The following is a 20437-nucleotide window of genomic DNA, read 5'->3' as shown; positions in this document are numbered from 1 at the left end:
GGCACCCATTTGCACACAAATGACCTATCTGCCACAATGTCACTGACCGTATTCCTGGCTATGCTCACCTTGAAGTGCCTTGGGCCCTTCCTTCTATTGCTCTTTCTTCTCTGCAGTCTTGCATCGGTGGCAGTGTGAATTCTGCCGTATCAGAGTTCCTACTTAGAGTACCACCTTACTAAGTATCTGACCAACGTGGATGACACAGCTGTATATGAATCTTAGACCAAGATATCCGTCAATACTGTGTAAACAGACCTAAATGGCCATGACACACTTAGATTTTCCAACAGGTCTGAATTAAACCGCAGAATCATAGAACACTAGAACTGGAAGGGACCTTGAAGTCCTCAAGTCCAGTCCCCCTGCCCTCACAGCAGGACCAAGCACTGTCTAGACCATCCCTGTCATGTTGCATTTGAGGTAGGGGTGTGTGTGTGTGTGAACTTTTTTTAATTAAATTACAATCTGAGAACATTCTGTGGGCCACCCTTTGCCCCTACCTCAAATTCCTGTTGTGCAGGAATGTAAAGGTTGTCTGTCTTCTCTGTGCCACCAACCTCAATTCTTCTGGATACGTTAGGGACTAAAAGGCTACTTGTGAGACCATAATGATCCCTGTAGGTCCTCCTGTGGCTCTTCTCTGGAAGGCAGACTGTAGCCTTTTCACATTCCTTTTTCTAGAATGAATGTGTCCACCTCTGCCTGACTCTGCCATCAGTGGCATTTGCTATGGGATAACAAGGGCCATTACACTCTTCCTTCTCCTCTTTCTCTCCCCCTCCCCCAACCCACCAAGGCTTTGGACTCGGTCTTTAGGAAAAGCAGTAATAGCCCCAGGAATGGGGGGAAACTAAGCCATTTAGGACAAAGCATGTTCTATATGCTGACACAACTTCACACACTCCTAGTCTTTGCTTCCCTCCAGAGGACAGATGTGTTCTCTGTAAGAAAAACCTCAAGAGACTAATTAGAACCACTTCCATGCAGATTACAAATGTTGTTAAACTGTCATACATCCTAACTCCTGTATTTTTGCTTCTATAGAGATTAGAGACATGTTTGAGAAATACAAAGCCATGTCTTCAAAATATGCCCCTCTTCCACTCTTTGGCTATGTCTATATTGGCAAGATTTTGCGCAAATACTCTTTAACGCAAGAGTTTTTGCGTTAGAAGCTCTTACTCAAATACTTACACTGGCATGTGCCTTTGCGCAAAAGCACATCTTTTGCACAAGAGCATCCGTGGCAGTGTAGACTCTCTTGTGCAAGAAAGCTCCGATGGCCTTTTTAAACATCGGGCTCTCTTGTGCAAGAAATTGATGTTGCGCAACTGTTCTTGCGCAACAAGCCAGTGTAGACAGGCAAGAGGGCTTCTCCCTGAGAGGGAGCGTCAGAGTATTTGCGCAAGAAGCACTGATTTTATACATTAGAACGTCAGTGTTCTCGCGCAAGTACTCGCGGCCAGTGTAGATGTAGCCTTTCAGTGAAAATAATTACATGGTTTATTTTGTTACATAGTAATCTTCTGCCTACTAGTCCTTCCAAGTCCTGGGCCAGATTCTGTGGTATATTCTCCCACAACCTTCTTAGCTGAGCCACAGACCAAAATGTCCAGCTTTTAAAATACTCACTTTTGTAGTAGGGACGGTGAAAGGGTCAACTGAGGATTTTGTGTACTTGCTCTGTGCAGGAGTAAAGCCCCCTTTAGATTTTTAGAGCTACCTTCTGGAAGTGTGTGTGTGAGGTCAACCTCAAAACAACTCTTGCAGGCCCCTTGTTTTTCAATAAGAGCATGTTGCTGTTCTAGATATGTTAGCATTAGATTTAAGGTGGCCTCCTCTCTCAGGTTCATCACTCTATACAAAACATAATTCCCTCCATTCTAGAGCTCCTCAGTTTTATTTCACAGATGTTGCTTGTATACAGACTCTTCTACAAAGGCGCTCCTACTCTTGTGTGTGACATTTTTACAGCTGAATAAATCTATCTCCAACAACAAAACTTCCAATAGCTTGTTTATATAGAGTAGCACTTAGTTCAGAATATAACATAACAAAGCATTTCCTAGTGATAGGCCACTCGTGTTATGGAGTAACTGTTTAGGTGTTAAAGTCAAGTGGTAAAGACAGGTTTAAGAATAATCTTCAGTCTAGAGATCAAAACTACGAGAATCTTAGGGTTACTTCAGGAGCTCTTGAGATATTAGATGGCTGCCATCCCTTCATTTCAATTAGTCAATCCACCTGCACTATGGCAGGGCCAAGTAAACCCAGGCCACTCCTAAAGAGTGTGTTTTTTGATCTGGGGGGGGGGGGGGGGGGGGTGGTTTTTTTTTTTTTTTTTTTTAAAGAAGGAATTTCCCAACCTCCCTTGAAACTGTTTCAGGGCTTAGCTACCCAATCGTATTAAGAGTTTTTCCTAATATCTAACTTAAATTCCATGCTGCACATTAAGTCCATCATTTCTTGTCCTACCTTCCATAGACATGGAGAACATTTATTGCCATACTCTCAAACAGCCCCAAGCATATTTGAAGACTCTCTTTGGTTCCCTCACCCTTCCCACAGCTATGTCTTGTCAAGATTAAACATGCCTTGGTGTGTGGGGGGGGTTTTGTGTGTGGGGGTGTTTTTTTTAAATATATCTGTCTTCACAGCCCAGGTTTTCTATGCCTGTTATCGTTTTTATTCTTCTCTGGACTCTTGAATTTAGCAACATCTTTCTTAAAGTGTTGCAGGCAGACCTGAATGAGCGATCTAGCTGATGCTATAGTGCCAAGTAGAACAGCACATTTTTTCCCCCTCCCCATCATTCTACGTATGACATTCTTGCTAGTGGACCCCAGTGATATTTTGGATTTTTGTAACTGCATTGCTGGCTCATAACTTGTGATCCTCTTCTCCAGGGCTCCTGTGTAGGCAGTTATTTCCCATTTTGTAGCTGTGCATTGATTCCTTAAGTGTAGTACTTTGCATTTGTCTTGTAACAAATTTCATCTTGTTGACTTCAGACCAATTCTCTGATTTGTCCAGGGTGTTCTGAATTCTTATCCTGTCCTGGAAGGTGTTTGCAACCCCTTCCATCTTAGTGTCTTCCACAGATTTTGTAAGCATATGCTCCGCTTCATTATCCAAATCATTACTGAAAAGACCTAGAACTATGCCTGTGGGATCCTGCTAGATACACCCTTCCAGTCCGACAGTGAACCAGTAATAATTACTTTGTTTTAAATGGTTGAAAAACCATTGAATCCATTTAAACCTCATTTCCCTAGTTTGCTTATATGCATGTTATATGGGGCCATGTCAAAAGTTTTACTAAAATCAAGTTGTCACATCTACAGCTTCTCTTCCTTTTCCTGTGCATTAAGCTAATAACCTTGTTAGAGCAGGAAATTGGGTGGTTTGCATGATTTGTTCTTAACAAACCCATCCTGGCTATTTCTTACAACTATTGTCCACAATTTGTTTACAAATTGTTTGCTCTGTTCCTGTATTCTACTTCAATCAGGCACTTACTCTTGCAGGTTTACCCCTGTTGAGTGCCATTAGCAACAGTGGGGCTTTTTGGAGGACAAAGGGGTCTACTCACTCACCCTCAACTTGCAGTATTGGGACTTTAAATAGCTACTCCTGGAACCTTGCAAAACTATCATGAATATTTACAAACCATGCACAAAAATCCCTTCTCCAGGCTTCTCTCTGAGCATTTATGATGGGGGAGGAGGAAGGGAAACTTAATTCAGCCATTATATATTTGTTGAATTATTGCCTGTGACATCTGGACAAGTTTCAAGTAGTTATGCCTCGAAAAAGTATTGATGTAGCAGTTTTTGTTTTCCTACTTTTACAGTTTCCTGGCATTCACATCCACAGAATGTAAAATGTTTATAGGCCTTGTAAGTAGTAAAATTCTAAATAGTGATTTAATTTTAAAAGTGCAGCATCATAGTAAATACCTCTATCATATAACCTGTGTATTTCCTAGAATTAAATTTCTATTTTTAAAGCAAGTTGGGGAATCTTGCAAACCAAATAAGTCAGTAGGTATCAAAGGGAGCTTTAAAAATAATCAACATGTCTGAAGACTCTTTTTTTGTAGCTGTCTGGAGGCTGGCAGGGATTTTGACTGAAATATATTAACATGCTGAAAATCCATCCTATTTCATAGGAAAGAACTGCAGTGCACAGCAAAGCCACAAAGGGTGTTGATTTGGCCGTTTTCCCAGCATTCTCAGCTCAATTGCAGATGCATCAGTTATGAGCAGAAGAATTCACTGAGGGCAATTCAGTGGAGTCCACCTGATGCTAATGATGATGCCAATTTTCCATATATGACATTGGGATACAGGCATGTGAACCTAATCCAGGACTGGGCAAAATACAGGCCAGAAACGGCCCACCATGTCACTGGATCTGGCCTGCAAGGCAGGTGCCTGGGCCCCATTTCTTTTTCAAAACTGGAGAGGAGGGGTGAAGCCTCAGGAGCTGCCCATGACCCCAGCACAATCCCATTGGCCAGTTTCTGGCCAGAAACCAGCCAATGGAGAGCTGCTTGTTTGAATAACAGGCAGCCAAGAAGATCCCTCGCGTGCCCCCCCCCCCCCCCCCTCCACCTGCTCCTTGGCTGAAGCACTTGTCCTGGCGGACTGGAAAACGCTTTAAGCTCTGCGAGGTTTAGCTCTCCAGGCAGACTGGCTTGGCTGCTGGCTAGTAAGTCTCCTGTCCACAGCCTGCCTCTGGCACCCCAACTCCTCCCTGCCTCAACTCTCTGCCCTTCTCTCAACCTACCCAAACCCTCTGTCCCCCTCTTGGACCCATACCTCCTCTCAGATCTGGAACCCCAATCTCCTGCCCCAGATCACAATCCTCTTCTACCCTCTTCTTTCACATCCCAAACCCCTGCACTCCAGTCCACTGCCTCCTTCATCATCCGAACTCCCTCCCAGTCTCCCTCCTGCACCCTAATCTCTTATCCCACTCTCCACTCTGCACTCAACCTCCATCCCAGACACCACACCTCCTCCATTAATTTCATGAAAGTGCGGCCCCCAACCACTTTCCAAATTCTTGGAGTAGATTCTCCCCACCCCCACTGCCAAAAATTAACCACCTAATCTGTAGGAATGGAGGGACTAGATCACCAGAGGTGGTGTTCCTGGTGCCTTTGGAGAAGACTCCTATAGTTCCTAATAGTGCTGAGTGTACATATGTCCAATTTCAGGAGCCTGCATAGGGGTTGATGTAATAGTGGGTTTGGGGGCACCACTGAGAGTCTAATCAAGGTGAACTGCTTAGATCCAGGGCTAGTTACAGAGGAGGACCCCAGTCCTGAGTTGTAAGGCACAAAACCAGTCACACAGCACTTCTGCTGCCACTTTGGCCAGCAAGAAGACTCAGAAGCAACCCCTATAGGCACTCGAGCTTTACCTGTGCTACAACCAGCATCACTCCTTAGACAGGTGAGAGGTTATGAAAACTAATCTCACCAAATACAAAGAGGTTCTCCCAATCCTCAAGGGCCAGCCACAGTCCCAGGTCAACTTATGCCTCAGATCTTACCCAAAAGAGCATGCTTCTGGAGCAGAGGGCATGAGCAAAGACTAAGATGGAGGCACCCTATGGTACTTTTATAATCTTGCCCATGCAGAGGGAAAATCCATTGTTTTCCTGAGTGGTGGTACCTCCCAAAATGGAGCTGATCACATGACCACCATGTCCTTTTTTGTCAAGGAGCCATGGAATACCCAGGTAAATCCTTCTTGGGTGAAGGGCTATGATGTACTCCTCAGGTGTCAATTGGAAAAACTTAAAGAGCCATTGTCCATGCAGCATTCACATACTACCACCACCCCTTACAGTAGCTGGTCGATGTCTGCTGCTGTCACCCAGACAGAACATCTAAAATACCAGTACAAAATCCATATTGATAGCTTCACATGCAAGTATATTAGTAGTATAGATAGAATCAGCTAAGCATAAGTTCTTTATTAGTCACCTCGCTTGGCCCACTTTGCACAGAATTTGGGACAAACACGCAACGGTGGGTGCAACAATTATCTGCATTTTCTTATCAAAATCTAGTGTGACAGTTCAATTCTAGAAGCCCTTCAGGAGAAAGTTCTCATTCTGGTGGAACCTTAAGTTAAATTGAACTTTATTGTAGAGTTTTTGGAAGGGAAAATCCTTTGAAAGCTTCTGGGGATGTGAAGAAGTAGATAAAGCAGAATTCATGCCACCTGTGTTCAACGGTGCAGACCTAAAACACTGAACAAGATACTGCCACCTAAAGCCCACAAACTTCTGAAAAAATAGTGTCTGGAATAGCAGGGTTTTTTGAGATCAAACACGATATGAGTGGCCAGACCTGTTTTCTCTGTCTAGCACATTATGGTCTATAAGCTTGTTGGTTGTTCCATTAGTATTTCCTGCACATATATTAAAACTTAGTTAAATCTGACGAAGTGGGTCTTTGCCCACGAAAGCTTATGCTCCTATATACTTCAGTTAGTCTATAAGGTGCCACAGGACTCCTCGCCGCTTTAGTTAAATGTGAAAAGATTCCAATTAGCTGAAGTGAGAATACTGTTGTATGTAGTTAACTTTTTTCCTGTTGACTCTTTCTCCCTAAATATGGGTCTTCATAAATGGCTGTTCTCTCCATCTAATATATAAAGAAGAATGTTTGTGTGTTTGCGCGCTACTAACTTGGGCACTATAAGAGCTACTGCAACCAAACTTTGAATGGGGTAACCTTTCCTCCAGGAGAAGGTTTTAAGGTACTTTTGGCAGTGCGGGGAGAAGCAGCTTCCCGGGGGAAGCAGCGGGGACAGACATTCACTAAGGCCAGTGGCGGAGGTGCAAGGGGAGGGGCAGCGCTTGGAGCGGCAGCTGCCCCACTCGCCTCTACCAGGCCATTCCACTGCACAGGCGGGGGAGCTCCCTCCTCCCTTCTGCCCGTGATGTCACTCGGCCCATGCCCCTCCCTTCTGGCGGCTGCAGAAGGTTGCTGAGTGGCGGTCTAGAGCTCGTGGCCACTGCTAGGGAGTGGTTGCGGGCACAGCGGAGTGAGCCCAGCAGAGAGGCGGCCGTGGCGGTGCTGGGAGCGGCCCAGGGTCCGGCACAGCTTCCTAGTTACGTGGCAGGGAGCCCGACATCTGCTTGCTGTGGGAGAAGGGAGCCCCCCAGCGCGGCCCTATGGTGTGGCAGATAGCGGGGCAAAAGTTTTGGGGTGAGCGGTGGGGTCATTGTCCCCTTGGCACCTGCAGCCCTGGGCGCAAGCTGGGCCCCCCCGCCCAACCTAGGTCCCGTGCTCACTCCCTCCCGCCAGCCGTTCACACAGGGCACCCCCAGCAGGACCCCACCGCCCATCCTGAGCAACACCCAGTAAATCCAGCTAGCTTAAAATAAAGAAAACCAACTTGGAATTAAATTTCATCTTATCATTGTGCTTTGTAGTTTGGTCACTAGTAATTGTACTGCAGACTTTCATTTTTGGTATTTGCTGCAGCCAGGAAATTTGCAACCTTTCTGCATACGTCTTTCCTAATGCAGTCCAACATATTTTGCTTCAGTACCACAGCAGCTCCAGTTTTGGCCCTCTTTGAAGAGCGAGTGCCACTTGTGAAGAGCTTTTCTGATGTTTGAACGTCCTCTCTCTTACTGTGACCTAGGCAAGGATTTTAGGGTAAACTGGTAGAGGTGAAAGGCTAGTGCAGTAGCCAGTGGCCAATAAGTAATACATCAGGTTTTAATTCAAGCACAGTTCTGCATTGTAGTTATTGTGGAATCCTTCCTTCCTTTATCCATTGTAGTCTAATATTTCATGCAGTTTGTATTTCATATGCAAAATCACTGACAAATCACTGCTTTTCAGTGGCCATAAAAACGTTATCTGGAGGAGATAAATGTGTCTGTTTCAGCTAGTATTGCCCTCTTGAGTCCTGTCAATGCAAGGGAGCCTTCCATCATGTTGAGGAGCCTTCCAACACCACCAATTAGTCATGAGTCCATCTTACAGGCTGTCAAATTCTTGAGTCAGTGGATCTGTCTTGCTGAAGGGAACTATCAATGTGTCCCTTTGGGAGGGTCAGGTGCCAATGTCCCTTTAAGAAGCAATCACAGAAGCCTGCCTGTAACACAATAATCCTACTGATTGTCACTCTTGTGGAAGGTGGTGTTTGAAGCCACCACTCTGGCAATAGCTGGTGTTCTCAGATTTCCTCTGACACTCCTCAGTCCTGTTTTAAGGCCAGGTATGCCACAGATACTCTGATTAGGGGTAAAAGTCATGTGTCCCTGTTTGATTCTTGTATCTGTTACACTGATCCACAACTGTAGATTCCTGCAGGGATTTAAAAAAAAAAGTTCTAGGTGGCACAGCAGGACAGAAGTATAGAGTTCTAACCATTCTAATGGAAAAAGGTAAGACGCCAAGGTTTGTGCAACATATGGCCTCTGGATATCAGTCAAGACCGTTTACTATATTTCAGGCACAAATACAGAGTGCCAAATCTTCATTTGTACTTATGAAAAGACTAATTTAACCCTGCTGCCAGGAGGTATTTGACTGTTTGTCTTCTTAAAAACAGACCATCTAGGATGCAGTCTCTTTAAAATACTTTACCTGTGTTTTGGGCAGTTGTATGCTTGGGATTGAAATTTAATTAGCTTTTAAAACCCAAATGAGTAGTGAAATCATTCATAACCTCTTCAACTTCACAGGCTGACAAACTGGAAGAAAAAAGAAGGCAACAAGAAAAACAAAGGAGAGACCTGTTTAATGAAGATCACTATTTGTAAGTATTAAATCTGACTCAGTCTGAAAGAGGTCACAGTCACTTTATAGGCATATACATGGTAACTGCAGATGAAGTAATTCTTCCAGCAGTGGCATCTGGCCTTTTGGCTCCGAGCTGTTTTTCTGAAGCTGACCTTCTGCCTGTCACATGGTTAGGTTTCAGTGGCTAGGATCTGCCGTTCTTCCTAAAAATATTCCTCTGGTTTTATCAGTATTTTCCAGAATTTCCACTGTTTGAACTATTGGTGAATGGCTTTTGTATTTACTCTTCCTAAGCCTGATGTATATATGTTTGTTTGTTCATAGATCACTTTCAGAACAGAATATTTATTTTTTAAAAATCCAAGAGAAAAAGCTGTTAGGCAAAAGACACTCTAATTGTTTCTGTGAATAAACTCTATTGAAATATACCATGGTGATGGATGCTTTTACAAGTGTACTGCTAAATGGAAAATAGACTAGTATATCAGTGTAACAGTAACAATTGCAAACTTAAATCTTACTATGCGCCTTACAGTACAACTTTCTCGGTGTCTGTCAGATATTTCTCAAGCTTGGTTGCAATCCAAAGTTGACTAGCATCTGAGTTTCTGAAAGAATGAACAAATTCCAGTCATTCCTTATTATGCAAGAATGGGAGAGAAGCATAAATTTCCACCTCCATGGGCAGCTAATGAGTGTTTTACATTGTCATACTCAGTGTAAAGGTATTCCTAAGTAGTAACTTGCCTTGAATGAATATATTTTGGCTTTCAGGTATAGGGCCAGATAGAACTCTCCCCATGGCGGGGTTTTCTGTGATAAGAGCCACAACAAAGTTTGTTTCCTTTTAAATACTTTCTGGGGGAAGGATCTGAGAGAAGAGGAATATGGCCACTCAGTCCCACAGTTTCTGGGATCTGCCATCCAGTGGTGGTTTAGAAGCCTTTTGCTACAGATAAAGCAAAGGCCTCTAGTAAGAGTTTCCTCCACTGCTTCTGTATGTAGCTGGTCTGCTCCAGTCAGTTACAGCTAGAACACCTGTTTGGGCACCTAAACTTACTATGTACTGCAAGAGCCTTAATTGGGTCCCTTGCTGTACTGTGAAAAGTAGACCCAATATGTACATTGGTCCTGCTGACTCAGACATTCTTGAATGCTTTCAGCTGTCTCCTTAACAAACTGAGCTCACTCTGATGTAACTGAAGTTTAAAAACTCAGACACTGTCAAGCTCTGTTTCAGCAGAGACTGCATGTAAGTGTCAAAAGAATAAGCCTGTTGGAAGGTAGGTTTTTTTTTTCTGTGCATTAAGCATATTCTATGAAGCTCTACTGAATGTCCAACTTGAAGAAAGTTGTACATTCTACCTACAGAGCAAAATGTATTGCATAGTGGAAGACAGTGGTGTCTTAAACACATACTTGTTCAAGTAATGTATTAGCATACAGAATAGAAAACTTGAGGAAAATAATAAATTCATCATTGAATAATGTAGTGATGATGGTTTCAGAATATTTTGTGCTATGATGTGCTTCACACTACAGGCAGTCCCCGGGTTACGTACAAGATAGACTGTAGGTTTGTTCTTAAGTTGAATTTGTATGTAAGTTGGAACTGGCTCCAGATTCAGCTGCTGCCACTGAAACTGACCAGGGGCTGACTACCGGAAGCCGGAGGCAGAGTTGCTCTGCCCCCAACTTCCTGGAATCAGCCTGATCAGTTTCAACAGCTGCTGAATCTGGAGCCTGGGACAGAACAGCTGGGACACTGCCCGGTAGGTTCCTACAGGACCAACCCGGCAGCACCCCAGCTGCTCTACCCGAGGCGTCCCGCAACAAAAGCCTGGTCTGCTGGGGGGGGGGGGGGGGAGGGCGCACTAGCTGCGCCCCCTCCCCGCCAGCAGACCAGGGAGACCCAAGCAAAGCCGCACAGGCGGAGGAACCCCACTGCCCGTGCGGCTTTGCTCCTGTCTCCCTGGGGTGCTGGGGGTAGTCCCCCCAGCAGACCAGGGTCACCCGAGCAAAGCCGCACAGGCGGAGGGACCCCGCTTCCCATGCAGCTTTGCTCATTTGCCCGGGAGCAAAGCCGCCCAGGCAGCGGGACCCCCGCTGCCTGGGCGGCTTTGCTCCTGTCCCCCTGGCCTGCTGGGGGGGTCCAGCGGCTTTGCTGGACCCCTCCCCCCCCTCCCCCCCAGCAGACCAGGGAGACCGGGAGAAGCTTTTCTCGCCCCGGAGGACACGGGCGGCGACTCGCTGCCTGTGAGCTCCGGGGCGAGAAAATCCCCGTTCGTAAGTGCGGATCCGACGTTAGTCGGATCCGCGTAAGTCGGGGACTGCCTGTCTTTCCTTTGAGTAAAGATACATGTGACCTCTTGTATTATTATGACATTAACTCAGCTTTTGTAAATGCATTTGAGACGCTTTTGGGGAAAAGTGCTATGTACAAAGTACAGAACAGTATTATCTAGCTTCTTCTGTTTGGGCTAGAAAGGTGTATGTCGCTCTAGCCAGACCGATGGCATCAGGTGTGTGGTACGGGACATGCCCCTGCTGGAATTAACAAATCCAGTTTTCAAAGAAAAGACACTTTTGAAACACATGCTGGAATTTATTCTTTGCTATTTTTGCTTTGCTTGTAGATATTGGGATAGAGAGTACGCTTATTAAGTTTGCAGATGATACCAAACTGGGTGGGGTTGCGACTTCTTTGGAGGATAGAGACATAATTCAAAATGACCTTAGCAAGTTAGAGAAATGGTCAGAGGTAAACAGGATGAGGTTTAATAAAGAGAAATGCAAAGTGCTCCACTTAGGAAGGAACAATCAGTTCCATACATACAAGATGGGAAGCGACTGTCTAGGAAGGAGCATGGCAGAAAGGGATCTAGGGGTCATAGTGGACCACAAGTTGAATATGAGTCAACAGTGTGATGCTGTTGCAAAAAAAGCAAATATGATTCTAGGTGGTATCAACAGGTGTGTTGTAAGCAAAACTCGTGAAGTCATTCTGCCACTCTACTCTGCGCTCGTTAGGCCTCAGCTGGAGTACTGTGTCCAGTTCTGGGCGCCACATTTCAAGAAAGATGTGGAGAAATTGGAAAGGGTACAGAGAAGAGCGACAAGAATGATTAAAGGTCTAGAGAACATGACCCATGAAGCCAGGCTTCATGAACTGGGCTTGTTTAGTTTGGAAAAAAGAAGATTAAGGGGGGACATGATAGCGGTTTTCAAATATCTAAAAGGGTGTCACAAGAGAAGGAGAAAATTTGTTCCTCTTGGTTTCTGAGGACAGGACAAGGAGTAATGGGCTTAAAGTGCAGCAGGGGAGGTTTAGATTGGACATTAGGAAAAAATTCCTAACTGTCAGGGTGGTCAAATATTGGAATAAATTGCCAAGGGAGGTGGTGGAATCTCCCTCTCTGGAGATATTTAAGAACAGGTTAGATAGACATCTGTCAGGGATGGTGTAGACGGAGCTTGGTCCTGCCTTGAGGGCGGGGGGATGGACTCGATGACCTCTTGAGGTCCCTTCCAGTCCTATTATTCTATGATTCTATTTAAAAATAATAGCTGTTACCATACAAAACTATACTGAAGGAACTTTTTATATTGCAGAATGTAGCACCCAAGGCACTAAAAATGCCTGACTTCACTTCTTCTTTCAGCATAGTTAAGTTACCCACCTTCCCCCCCCCCCCCCCCAAGAACCTGGCTTGCTTTGATTGGGTCCATAAGGCTTGGGCTTCTCCCGCAGTGGCAGAGTTTGCTGGAACACCAGCACTGGCTCACCCCACTGCAAAGGGGCCTTGCGGGGATGAATCAAGGGAAGCCACAGGCTGGATCCATAGGTTCCCCATTCCTGCTCTAGAGGCTGCCTTTCAAGGTGACTTGCAATCCCAGCTGCAGTTTTTAAGGACACTGGATATAATCTGAGCCTGATTTTAATATAGTGAAATGTAATGCCACCTTTTCACAAAATTAAACCCAGGTTTTCTCTCTGACAACGTCTTGTCGTCTTTGACTCTTTCTTATACATTAGTGTTGAGTGCTTTGGAAAGTGGATGGATAGGCTGATCTGTAGTACAAGTAGGCAGTAATATGGAAGAGAGCAGCTCTTACCATATCCAATAATTAATAAGCTAGAGCTAGAAAAACTGTGGAGGCAATATAGGAGGCTTTTGAAGGCTGAATTTTTAATTATAACTGCCAGACAGTATGACGCTGGCATACATATATGCTCAATATATTTTAAGAAGAGTTTATATAAGGCGAATATTCCAAACATAGTGTCTGAATTTCATCCTCACCTTCTGTTCACCAGCTTCTGAAAAGTCTACTTACGTCATAAAGTACAAGAAAATAAAATATAAACCAAAATAGGATTTATTTATTTTATTTTACAAGACAACTAGTAGTGTCCTTGCCATTTCTCAGGGCTGTGTGATATGTGGCTCAAACAGCAGGCCAGTAACACATTTTCCTCCCAGACGTGCCAACCCAAACCTGACCAGACTGTAAATAAAGGCTATTAAAGAGAGCTCAGACACTGCAAAAACCACTTTCAGCCTTCAGAATCTCTTGTTTGCTCTTTCACCAGAGTCTTCTTCACTTTGTTCATTTGCTCCTGATTATTTTAAGCTTTGTCAATTATTTAGCTAACAGGCAGAAAACTAGGCTTTTATAGACATCCAAAGGGACTCTCCTGTGTGTAATAACGAAGGCAGTTTATTGAACGCCTGTGAGGTTGCTTCCTAATTGTACACATTAATCTGCCCGTGCAAGCTGGCTGAAAATATAGAAGCAGATTGCATGTGCAGATGGAAGGCAAACAGTGGTTTGTATGGAAAGACCTCTGCAGTAAACTTTTTCAAAAGTGTCTTTTCTTTGAAAACTGGATTTGTTAATTTTTTGAAATACAGGCAGTCCCCGGGTTACGTACAAGATAGGGACTGTAGGTTTGTTCTTAAGTTGAATTTGTAAGTTGAATTTGTATTTGTATGCAAGTCGGAACTGGCGTCCAGGTTCAGCCAGCGGCTGACTACAGGAAGCCCGAGGCAGAGTTGCTCTGCCCCGGGCTTCCTGGAATCAGCTGCTGATCAGTTTCAACAGCGGCTGAATCTGGACGCCTGGGAAAGAGCAGCTGGGGCGCTGCTGGGTAGGTCCACGCAGCGCTGCACCTTGGTGCTGCGGGGACCAACCCAGCAGCACCCCAGCTGCTCTACCCCAGGGTCCCAAGTCAGCTGTTGCTGAAACTGATCAGCTGCTGATTCCAGGAAGCCCAGGGCAGAGCAACTCTGCCTCGGGCTTCCTGTAGTCAGCTGCTGGTCAGTTTCAGCAGCGGCTGACTATTGGACCAACCCAGCAGCACCCAAGCTGCTCTGCCCCAGGCGTCCTGATTCAGCGGCTAGTGAAACTGACCAGCAGCAGCTGAATCAGGACGCCTGGGGCAGAGCAGTTGGGGTGCTCCCGGGTTGGTCCAGTAGCGCCTAGAGCGGCGCTGCAGGACCAACCGGCAGCGCCCCAGCTGCTCTAACACAGCATCCCCGAGAAGCCTGGTCTGCTGGGGGAGGGGTGGGGGCACACTAGCTGTGCGCCCCCCCCAGCAGACTAGGGAGACGCAGGCAGCGGGACCGAGACGTGCTGCGGTCCCACCGCCCGGTTCCTCCGCGTCTCCCTGGTCTGCTGGGGGGCCCCCCCAGCAGACTAGGGAGACGTGGAGCAGCTTTTCCTGCCCTGGAGGACGCGGGCGGCAGGACCGCGGCGCGTCTGGGCGGTCCCGCAGCCTGTGTCCTCCGGGGCAGGAAAAGCCCCGTTTGTAAGTACGGATCCGCGTAACCCGGGGACTGCCTGTAGTCAATGAAACTTTGTAGCAGAAATAACTTTCCCTATATCTGTGGTGTGGGGGAGAACAGCAAAACTGCATTAGCCCCAAACCATAACATTAATACCAGGACTGACTAGTTTAAAACAAATAATTTGATGGAAAAGAGAATGTATATCTCTTTAATTCTATACTTTGCTAGCCTGACATGTGAAATGAGACCGTGCCACGTTGTTAGTAGTGTGTAGAGTTTAAACTCTATCCCTGTGCAATGGCTACATTGAGGAATACAATTCTAGCTGAAGATGCTGTAGTCTGAACAGGAGAATTGAGATAAGCCTGGTTTTTTGCCTTTAAATGTTTCTGGAAATCACAGAAGTCCAATGGGGGATTTAAGAATGTGGGCTCAAATTATGGTGCACGGTTACTGAAGGATCTCATCACCAAGCCCTTTTTTAGTAAGGTAGTGAGCTGTGCCCCACCCCTAATTAAAGGGCACCACACATGCTTTCAGCATCTTGTAGGGTGGAGTGGGGTTTTGGTTATGTTCACTTCACTGAATGGCTTTTCAACAAAAGGTGATTGCGGGCATATGCATCAGCTTAAACATCAGGTTTGCGGAGGGAGGGTTGAAAACCAGAACGTCTATGGGATCGATTAACTCCTACAGTAGGAGTAGAGTGTAGGGGAAAGAACTACATGTTCTGGACCTGTGGCAGCAGCTACAGCTGAGGGCAAATCCATTGCATGAGAGACCATAATGGTGGTAGTCTCCTGCCTCCTGTGATGGCTCTGCTGGGGAGCAGATGAATATCCCTGTACTATTTACCTGTAGTGGCACTGCTGTAAGTCTGTTTCTAAGGGAAGTGCCTAACTCGTGTCTCACTACTTTTCCAGTATTACTGGGCAAGAAAGGAAACTGGGGAGGGCAGTATTCTCCTTGGTCAATCCATCTACATTGTAGTTGCTGAGTTAGTCTGTTGGCTGTGTGAGAGACCTATACAGAAAAGCAGGGGGAGGAAAAGCCGTAAGTTGGCAGAAAGCTCTGTCAGCTGACACAGCTTGTGACTGCTTAAGCACTTGGTGACTTCAGCTGGAGTGGAGTTAGAGTAACTCTGACCATTCATGAAAATTTCAACCTTAAACTGCAGTGCCTCCATGAAGGCCTCTTTCCTAATGTCTCTTAAAGACGATTCCCTGGGAGAGTCCCTGAATCAGTCCAGCTCCCATCTGGCTTAGTCCTACTTCAGCTGGGTTTGGTACAGCCCCATTGCAGGGTAGTAGCAGTAACTAACTGCACCTGCCCCAGTGGAGCAGGTGTGCAGGCAGCCTTCAGGGTTGAGCTCTCATTGCTGGTGGTCTTTTCTTTCACGAGGCTGCAACTTGGGTTTCAATGGCTATGAATAAAGCCTCTAAGGGAACTAGACTAAGCATGTTGATGCTAATGGGCAATGCAGGGGGGAAAGTGTCTATATATAAATTTAGTAGCATGGTAGTGGTACGTGAAAATAAATTTAACTCTGATTACAGGAAGTCCCACTTTTACATGGTAAAGGCCAGATAAATGTGCATACAAGCCAGGAAAAATATTTAGAATCCTATTTATGGGGGATTCTAACTATTTTCCAGCTGGACCAGAAGAGAAATTTGGAACATGACTAGCATGAGCGTTGTAACATGACAGAGTAGGCATGTAATCTCATAGCTTCTCCCTAGATGTTCCTACTGTCTTGGCACCCCATTGTTATTTTATGTCTTGAATTGGCACACGGGTTTCTCTGGTCAGGGATCATGTGTTTTTATCTGTTCTGGGAGATATCTAGCATGCCTCAGGGTGTTGTTAGAATAATGGAGTAAAGCTGCATTGCTGGAGATGCCACAGTCAGAGCAGGGAATGAGTTTAGATGCTATTTTATTTGTCGATTATTTTTTTTTAAAGGTATGATTATAAAAATGAAGGTAGAGATTATTGAAAATCAAAGGGAGAAATAAATCCTAGCGTAGGATTTGTGGTGGATGTTAAGGTCTAGTGTAGAACAAATACCACCTTTTTCACACACACAAAATAGATAATGGTATCTTAATCTCCACTGACTAAAGCAATAATATTAACAGCCATTCGTTTTATTTAGAAGTAACAATTAAAAATTGAAGGCTTTTTAAAAAGACAAATATTTTAACATAGCTCTGCAAAGTCTTTGCCCATGGAGGCTTTGCATCAAAAACAATCCTTCTAAAGGGAAAGTAAGGAAAGTGTGTCCAAGTTGGAAAAATGTAATGACAACTTTCAGGGCTGCTTACCACCAGCCAGGGGTCTCAGTTCAGCATCCTTTTTTCATATACTTTAATCCTTGACTATATACTTACCCAGAAGCTTTTCAAGATTGGTTCCTTTTGTCATCTCTGTAACTATCAGATCTAAATGATGTACAGGTGATTAATGGCAATAAAATAAAAGCAGTTGGCAAGAACTGAGCTCTGTGATTGTCAAGTTTCTATACCAGATATTGACTGGCTATAGAGCTTACTAATATGACCACAGCTGATGTGTGTATCATAAGACTCTTGAATAATCTGAGAGATGGCTGAGGCTTTTTTCAATAAGGTATTTTGTATACAGCATCACGTAGTGGCTGAACGATATAATAGTTCAGCATTGTGTTTCATCCCTTTAAATTCTACTCTCCTGCCATTTACCTTCTCATACTCTCTGAAATTCAGTGTAGATCAATCCTGTTCAGTTCTCTGAATCGTACTGACTTTCTAATGACCTAACCCACAGGCATAACAACTTGGTCACCTGGCTGTCCATTAGTTGCAGTATCTGACTAAGGTCAGTTTGGCATCTTTGAGATTTTTTTTTTTTTTTTTTTTGTCCTGCATCTGCTGTTGATAGGGTCTGCTCTGGTGATTATTCTTTCTGGGCAACAAACCATAGATGGCAGTGATTTCTGTCAAATGGGACCAAGGGTGGAAAGTTCTTCTCCGTCCAATTTGACATGATCTCGATCACCAGATTCTAGATCCAGCAGCTCTGTGTTGTCCTTTGTAAAAGTGTCCATATGCTCTTCTTGGCTTTTGAGATAGAACTACGTATTTTCCCCAACGTTAGAATCTGAGTTGTCTTCCCATTTGAGTGGTGTGCTGGCTTATATCCAGTAGCTGATATTGGTGGTGTTGTGTAACTCAGAAGAGCAAGGAATGGATCTTCTTGCTACAGGACTTGTTTGCTGTCTCTCAGCTTCTCCATTCACTTCTGGGCAACATTGACTGCTAGTAATATGATCAGGATCACATTTCATTCTGAATGACTTTAAATTTTGCTACAGTAAATTGTGGTCCATTATCCATCAGTTATGGAATACCAAAGTGCACTTGAGTTTCTCGATAATACTGTGGTGGTATGCCTTTCAAGTATATTCTTTCTTTACCTGGTCACTGTGGATTTTTTTCCAGATATAATTACAACCTCTGAATTTGCATAAATGTGCATCTAGTCTTTTCCAAGGTTTCTTTGGTGGATACCCTCCAAATTGTGGCTTAAGTTAACTTTCATTGAATCTCCTTTCAAAAGTTCAGCTATAATCAATTCTTCCTCGTTTTGTCATTAGGCTCATCATGGCTGCTACATTCCAGCTGAAAAAGTTGTTGATCTTCAGTCATGTGCACTCAACACCTAGCTTTTGTCTCTGTAAATTGCTTCTGTGATGAACTGGTTTATGCAGTTCAGAATACCTCCAAGGCTGGCCAAAGTTGAGTCAGGTGACTTAAGCTATGAGAGGCATTGAAGGGGAGACTGTTAAATCCCTTCTGAAATGGCACTGACATCAGCTACTGAATCCCTTTTAGAGGCAGTTGTCTTGTCATGAATATTCAGTTTCACTTTCCAGTCAGGCTTTGTGATAAGAAATGATTGATCTGAGAAACAGCGGCTCTTGATTGTCTGTAACATGAGTAAACTTCTTGACCATTTTGGTGAGGCAAACCGCTACAAAATGTTCATATTTTATGCATGTATTACATCATATGCTTCTGGTTAGATAGGCATCCTCTCTTGAGTTCCATTTTTTTTTCTGCACCTTGTGCACATAGGTTGGAATTTGTCCCTCTTGGCCTGGGAGTGCTCTGCTTCAGGGGTTTTATCATTATAATTTTTAACACTCAAGTGTTATCTGTTTATAGCTTCTAAGCTAGTTTCAGAATTTTCAAGCTGCCTCCTGCCTTTTGTTCTCTTTGATTAATTCTGAGTTTTGCTTTGCTATCTGAATAGCTGTGGCTAGGGTGTTATCTCTCTTCAATTGTAGCTGTTGTGAAAGGTTTTTATCTGTAAACGCAATAACCAGCAAGTCTGATTATTTTCATGTTTTGTGTTCCTAAATTCAGTTTTCAGCCAATATATTCAGAGCTCTTATAAAATATTCAACATTTTTTCCCCTTGTTTTTGATTTCTCAGGTGAAAGCATGCTCTTTCATAAACCACAGTTCTCTAAGGTGGGCATCAAACATGCCAAACCCTTCCCTAGACATCTTTGGATGCCTTGATTAAAATCAAAGGGGTTTAAAGATGTGACCTGTGAACTTCCCCATAACAAATTAAAGAAGATACCTGTATTTTTTTTCTGTTCCTTTGTGAAGCTTGGTAGCAATGCAAAATGGCATATGCAGTCTGTCCACTCTGGAATGTGCCAAAATTGAATTTTTCTGGGGAAGTGGCACAGTGCTGAGATTGTGTAGCCTTTGTTGCTTTGCTGCTTCTGTTTGCAACCTTTTGTTGCAATTTTCCTTCCATGTCTGTTCTTGGTTTATTCCTGACACCATACCAAGTATTTCTGGCTACAGAGCTTTATGTACCCTGGATGTGCTTATCATAAAATCCATTAGTGTGCTGCCAGTTATGGCTGAGGTTAGCTTACATAAGGTATTTTTGCACATACCACACCTTGGAGGAACCAAAAAGTAGCATTTTGTTACAATGGTCAGCAGGAATTTTTTGGCCTTGAGGCTGCAGTCAGATCTATGTAGGGCTCTGAGTTTAGAAGTCTGTCCGTATTGATCCAGTTGTAGGACTGGGTCCTAAATCTCTTGTAGATTATGATTGTTGGGACTATCAATGCTATTCTGAAAATTCAGTGGACTTTGTTGCCCTGTTTCCTGTAACCTTTTCTCTGACTAGCAATGTGTGCTTTTTATATTACTGTTCATAAAAAGTTACATGGAATGATATTTAAAATTATTTTGTATAGTTTAAGGATGAGAAATCTTAGTTACAGAAGTTAGGAATTCGTGGGGATTTTTTTGTTTTGTTTTTTTGGGTTTTGTTAATGGTGTATAACTATGTTGATCTTATGCCATCCTTAAAGTTAGAGAAAACAGGGCCAAATTGTCTGTTGGTTATCTTAATTTAAGTCAAAGAATTACACGCATTGAGAGCTCAAGCTCGCAGCTTCCATGACTAATAAAATGATGAAACTATCCGTGGCGGTGGGAGAAGCAAAACTGGTATGACACTATTTAGGTGCCGCTTGGCCTCAGCTGGTACTCTACCTTCTTTACTATATTAAGATCTTCTTGGCAATAAGGAAATACAAGTTGGGCTTCAGATGAGTACACGAGTAATTTTAGCAGGGTGTCAAAATAAGCTGGCATGCTCTGTAGAGTAATAGAACACAGCATCATAGGAAGATGAAAAACAAATGTGAGTGCTGACTGGTGCTGTTTACCATTAGCAGGACTCAGAAGTATGCCTTATTCTTTGTATATGCTTTAAAAAAAAACACACACAATCTGCAAGGAACAGAGCGGCTCAGTGGCAAAGCTAACATGCACCTGCCAAA

The 20437-nt window shown here is 44.1% G+C and overlaps 1 protein-coding gene across 3 annotated transcripts in view; it reads left to right on the top strand.

Annotated features, from left to right (window-relative positions):
* The window catches only part of EPSTI1 (epithelial stromal interaction 1), a 70097-nt gene that overhangs the window by 22170 nt on the left and 27490 nt on the right, over positions 1 to 20437 (top strand). For all 3 annotated transcript variants that reach the window (XM_075918961.1, XM_014574196.3, XM_006124393.4), the window contains one exon: positions 8728 to 8801. In XM_075918961.1, coding sequence (XP_075775076.1) covers positions 8728 to 8801 — 74 coding nt within the window. The remainder of the gene's footprint in view (positions 1 to 8727; positions 8802 to 20437) is intronic.

The sequence above is a fragment of the Pelodiscus sinensis genome, chromosome 1 (genome assembly GCF_049634645.1).
Source record: "Pelodiscus sinensis isolate JC-2024 chromosome 1, ASM4963464v1, whole genome shotgun sequence".
NCBI lineage: Eukaryota > Metazoa > Chordata > Testudines > Trionychidae > Pelodiscus > Pelodiscus sinensis.
The sequence above is the reverse complement of the archived record's forward strand: the minus strand, read 5'-3'. Positions and strand labels throughout refer to the sequence as shown.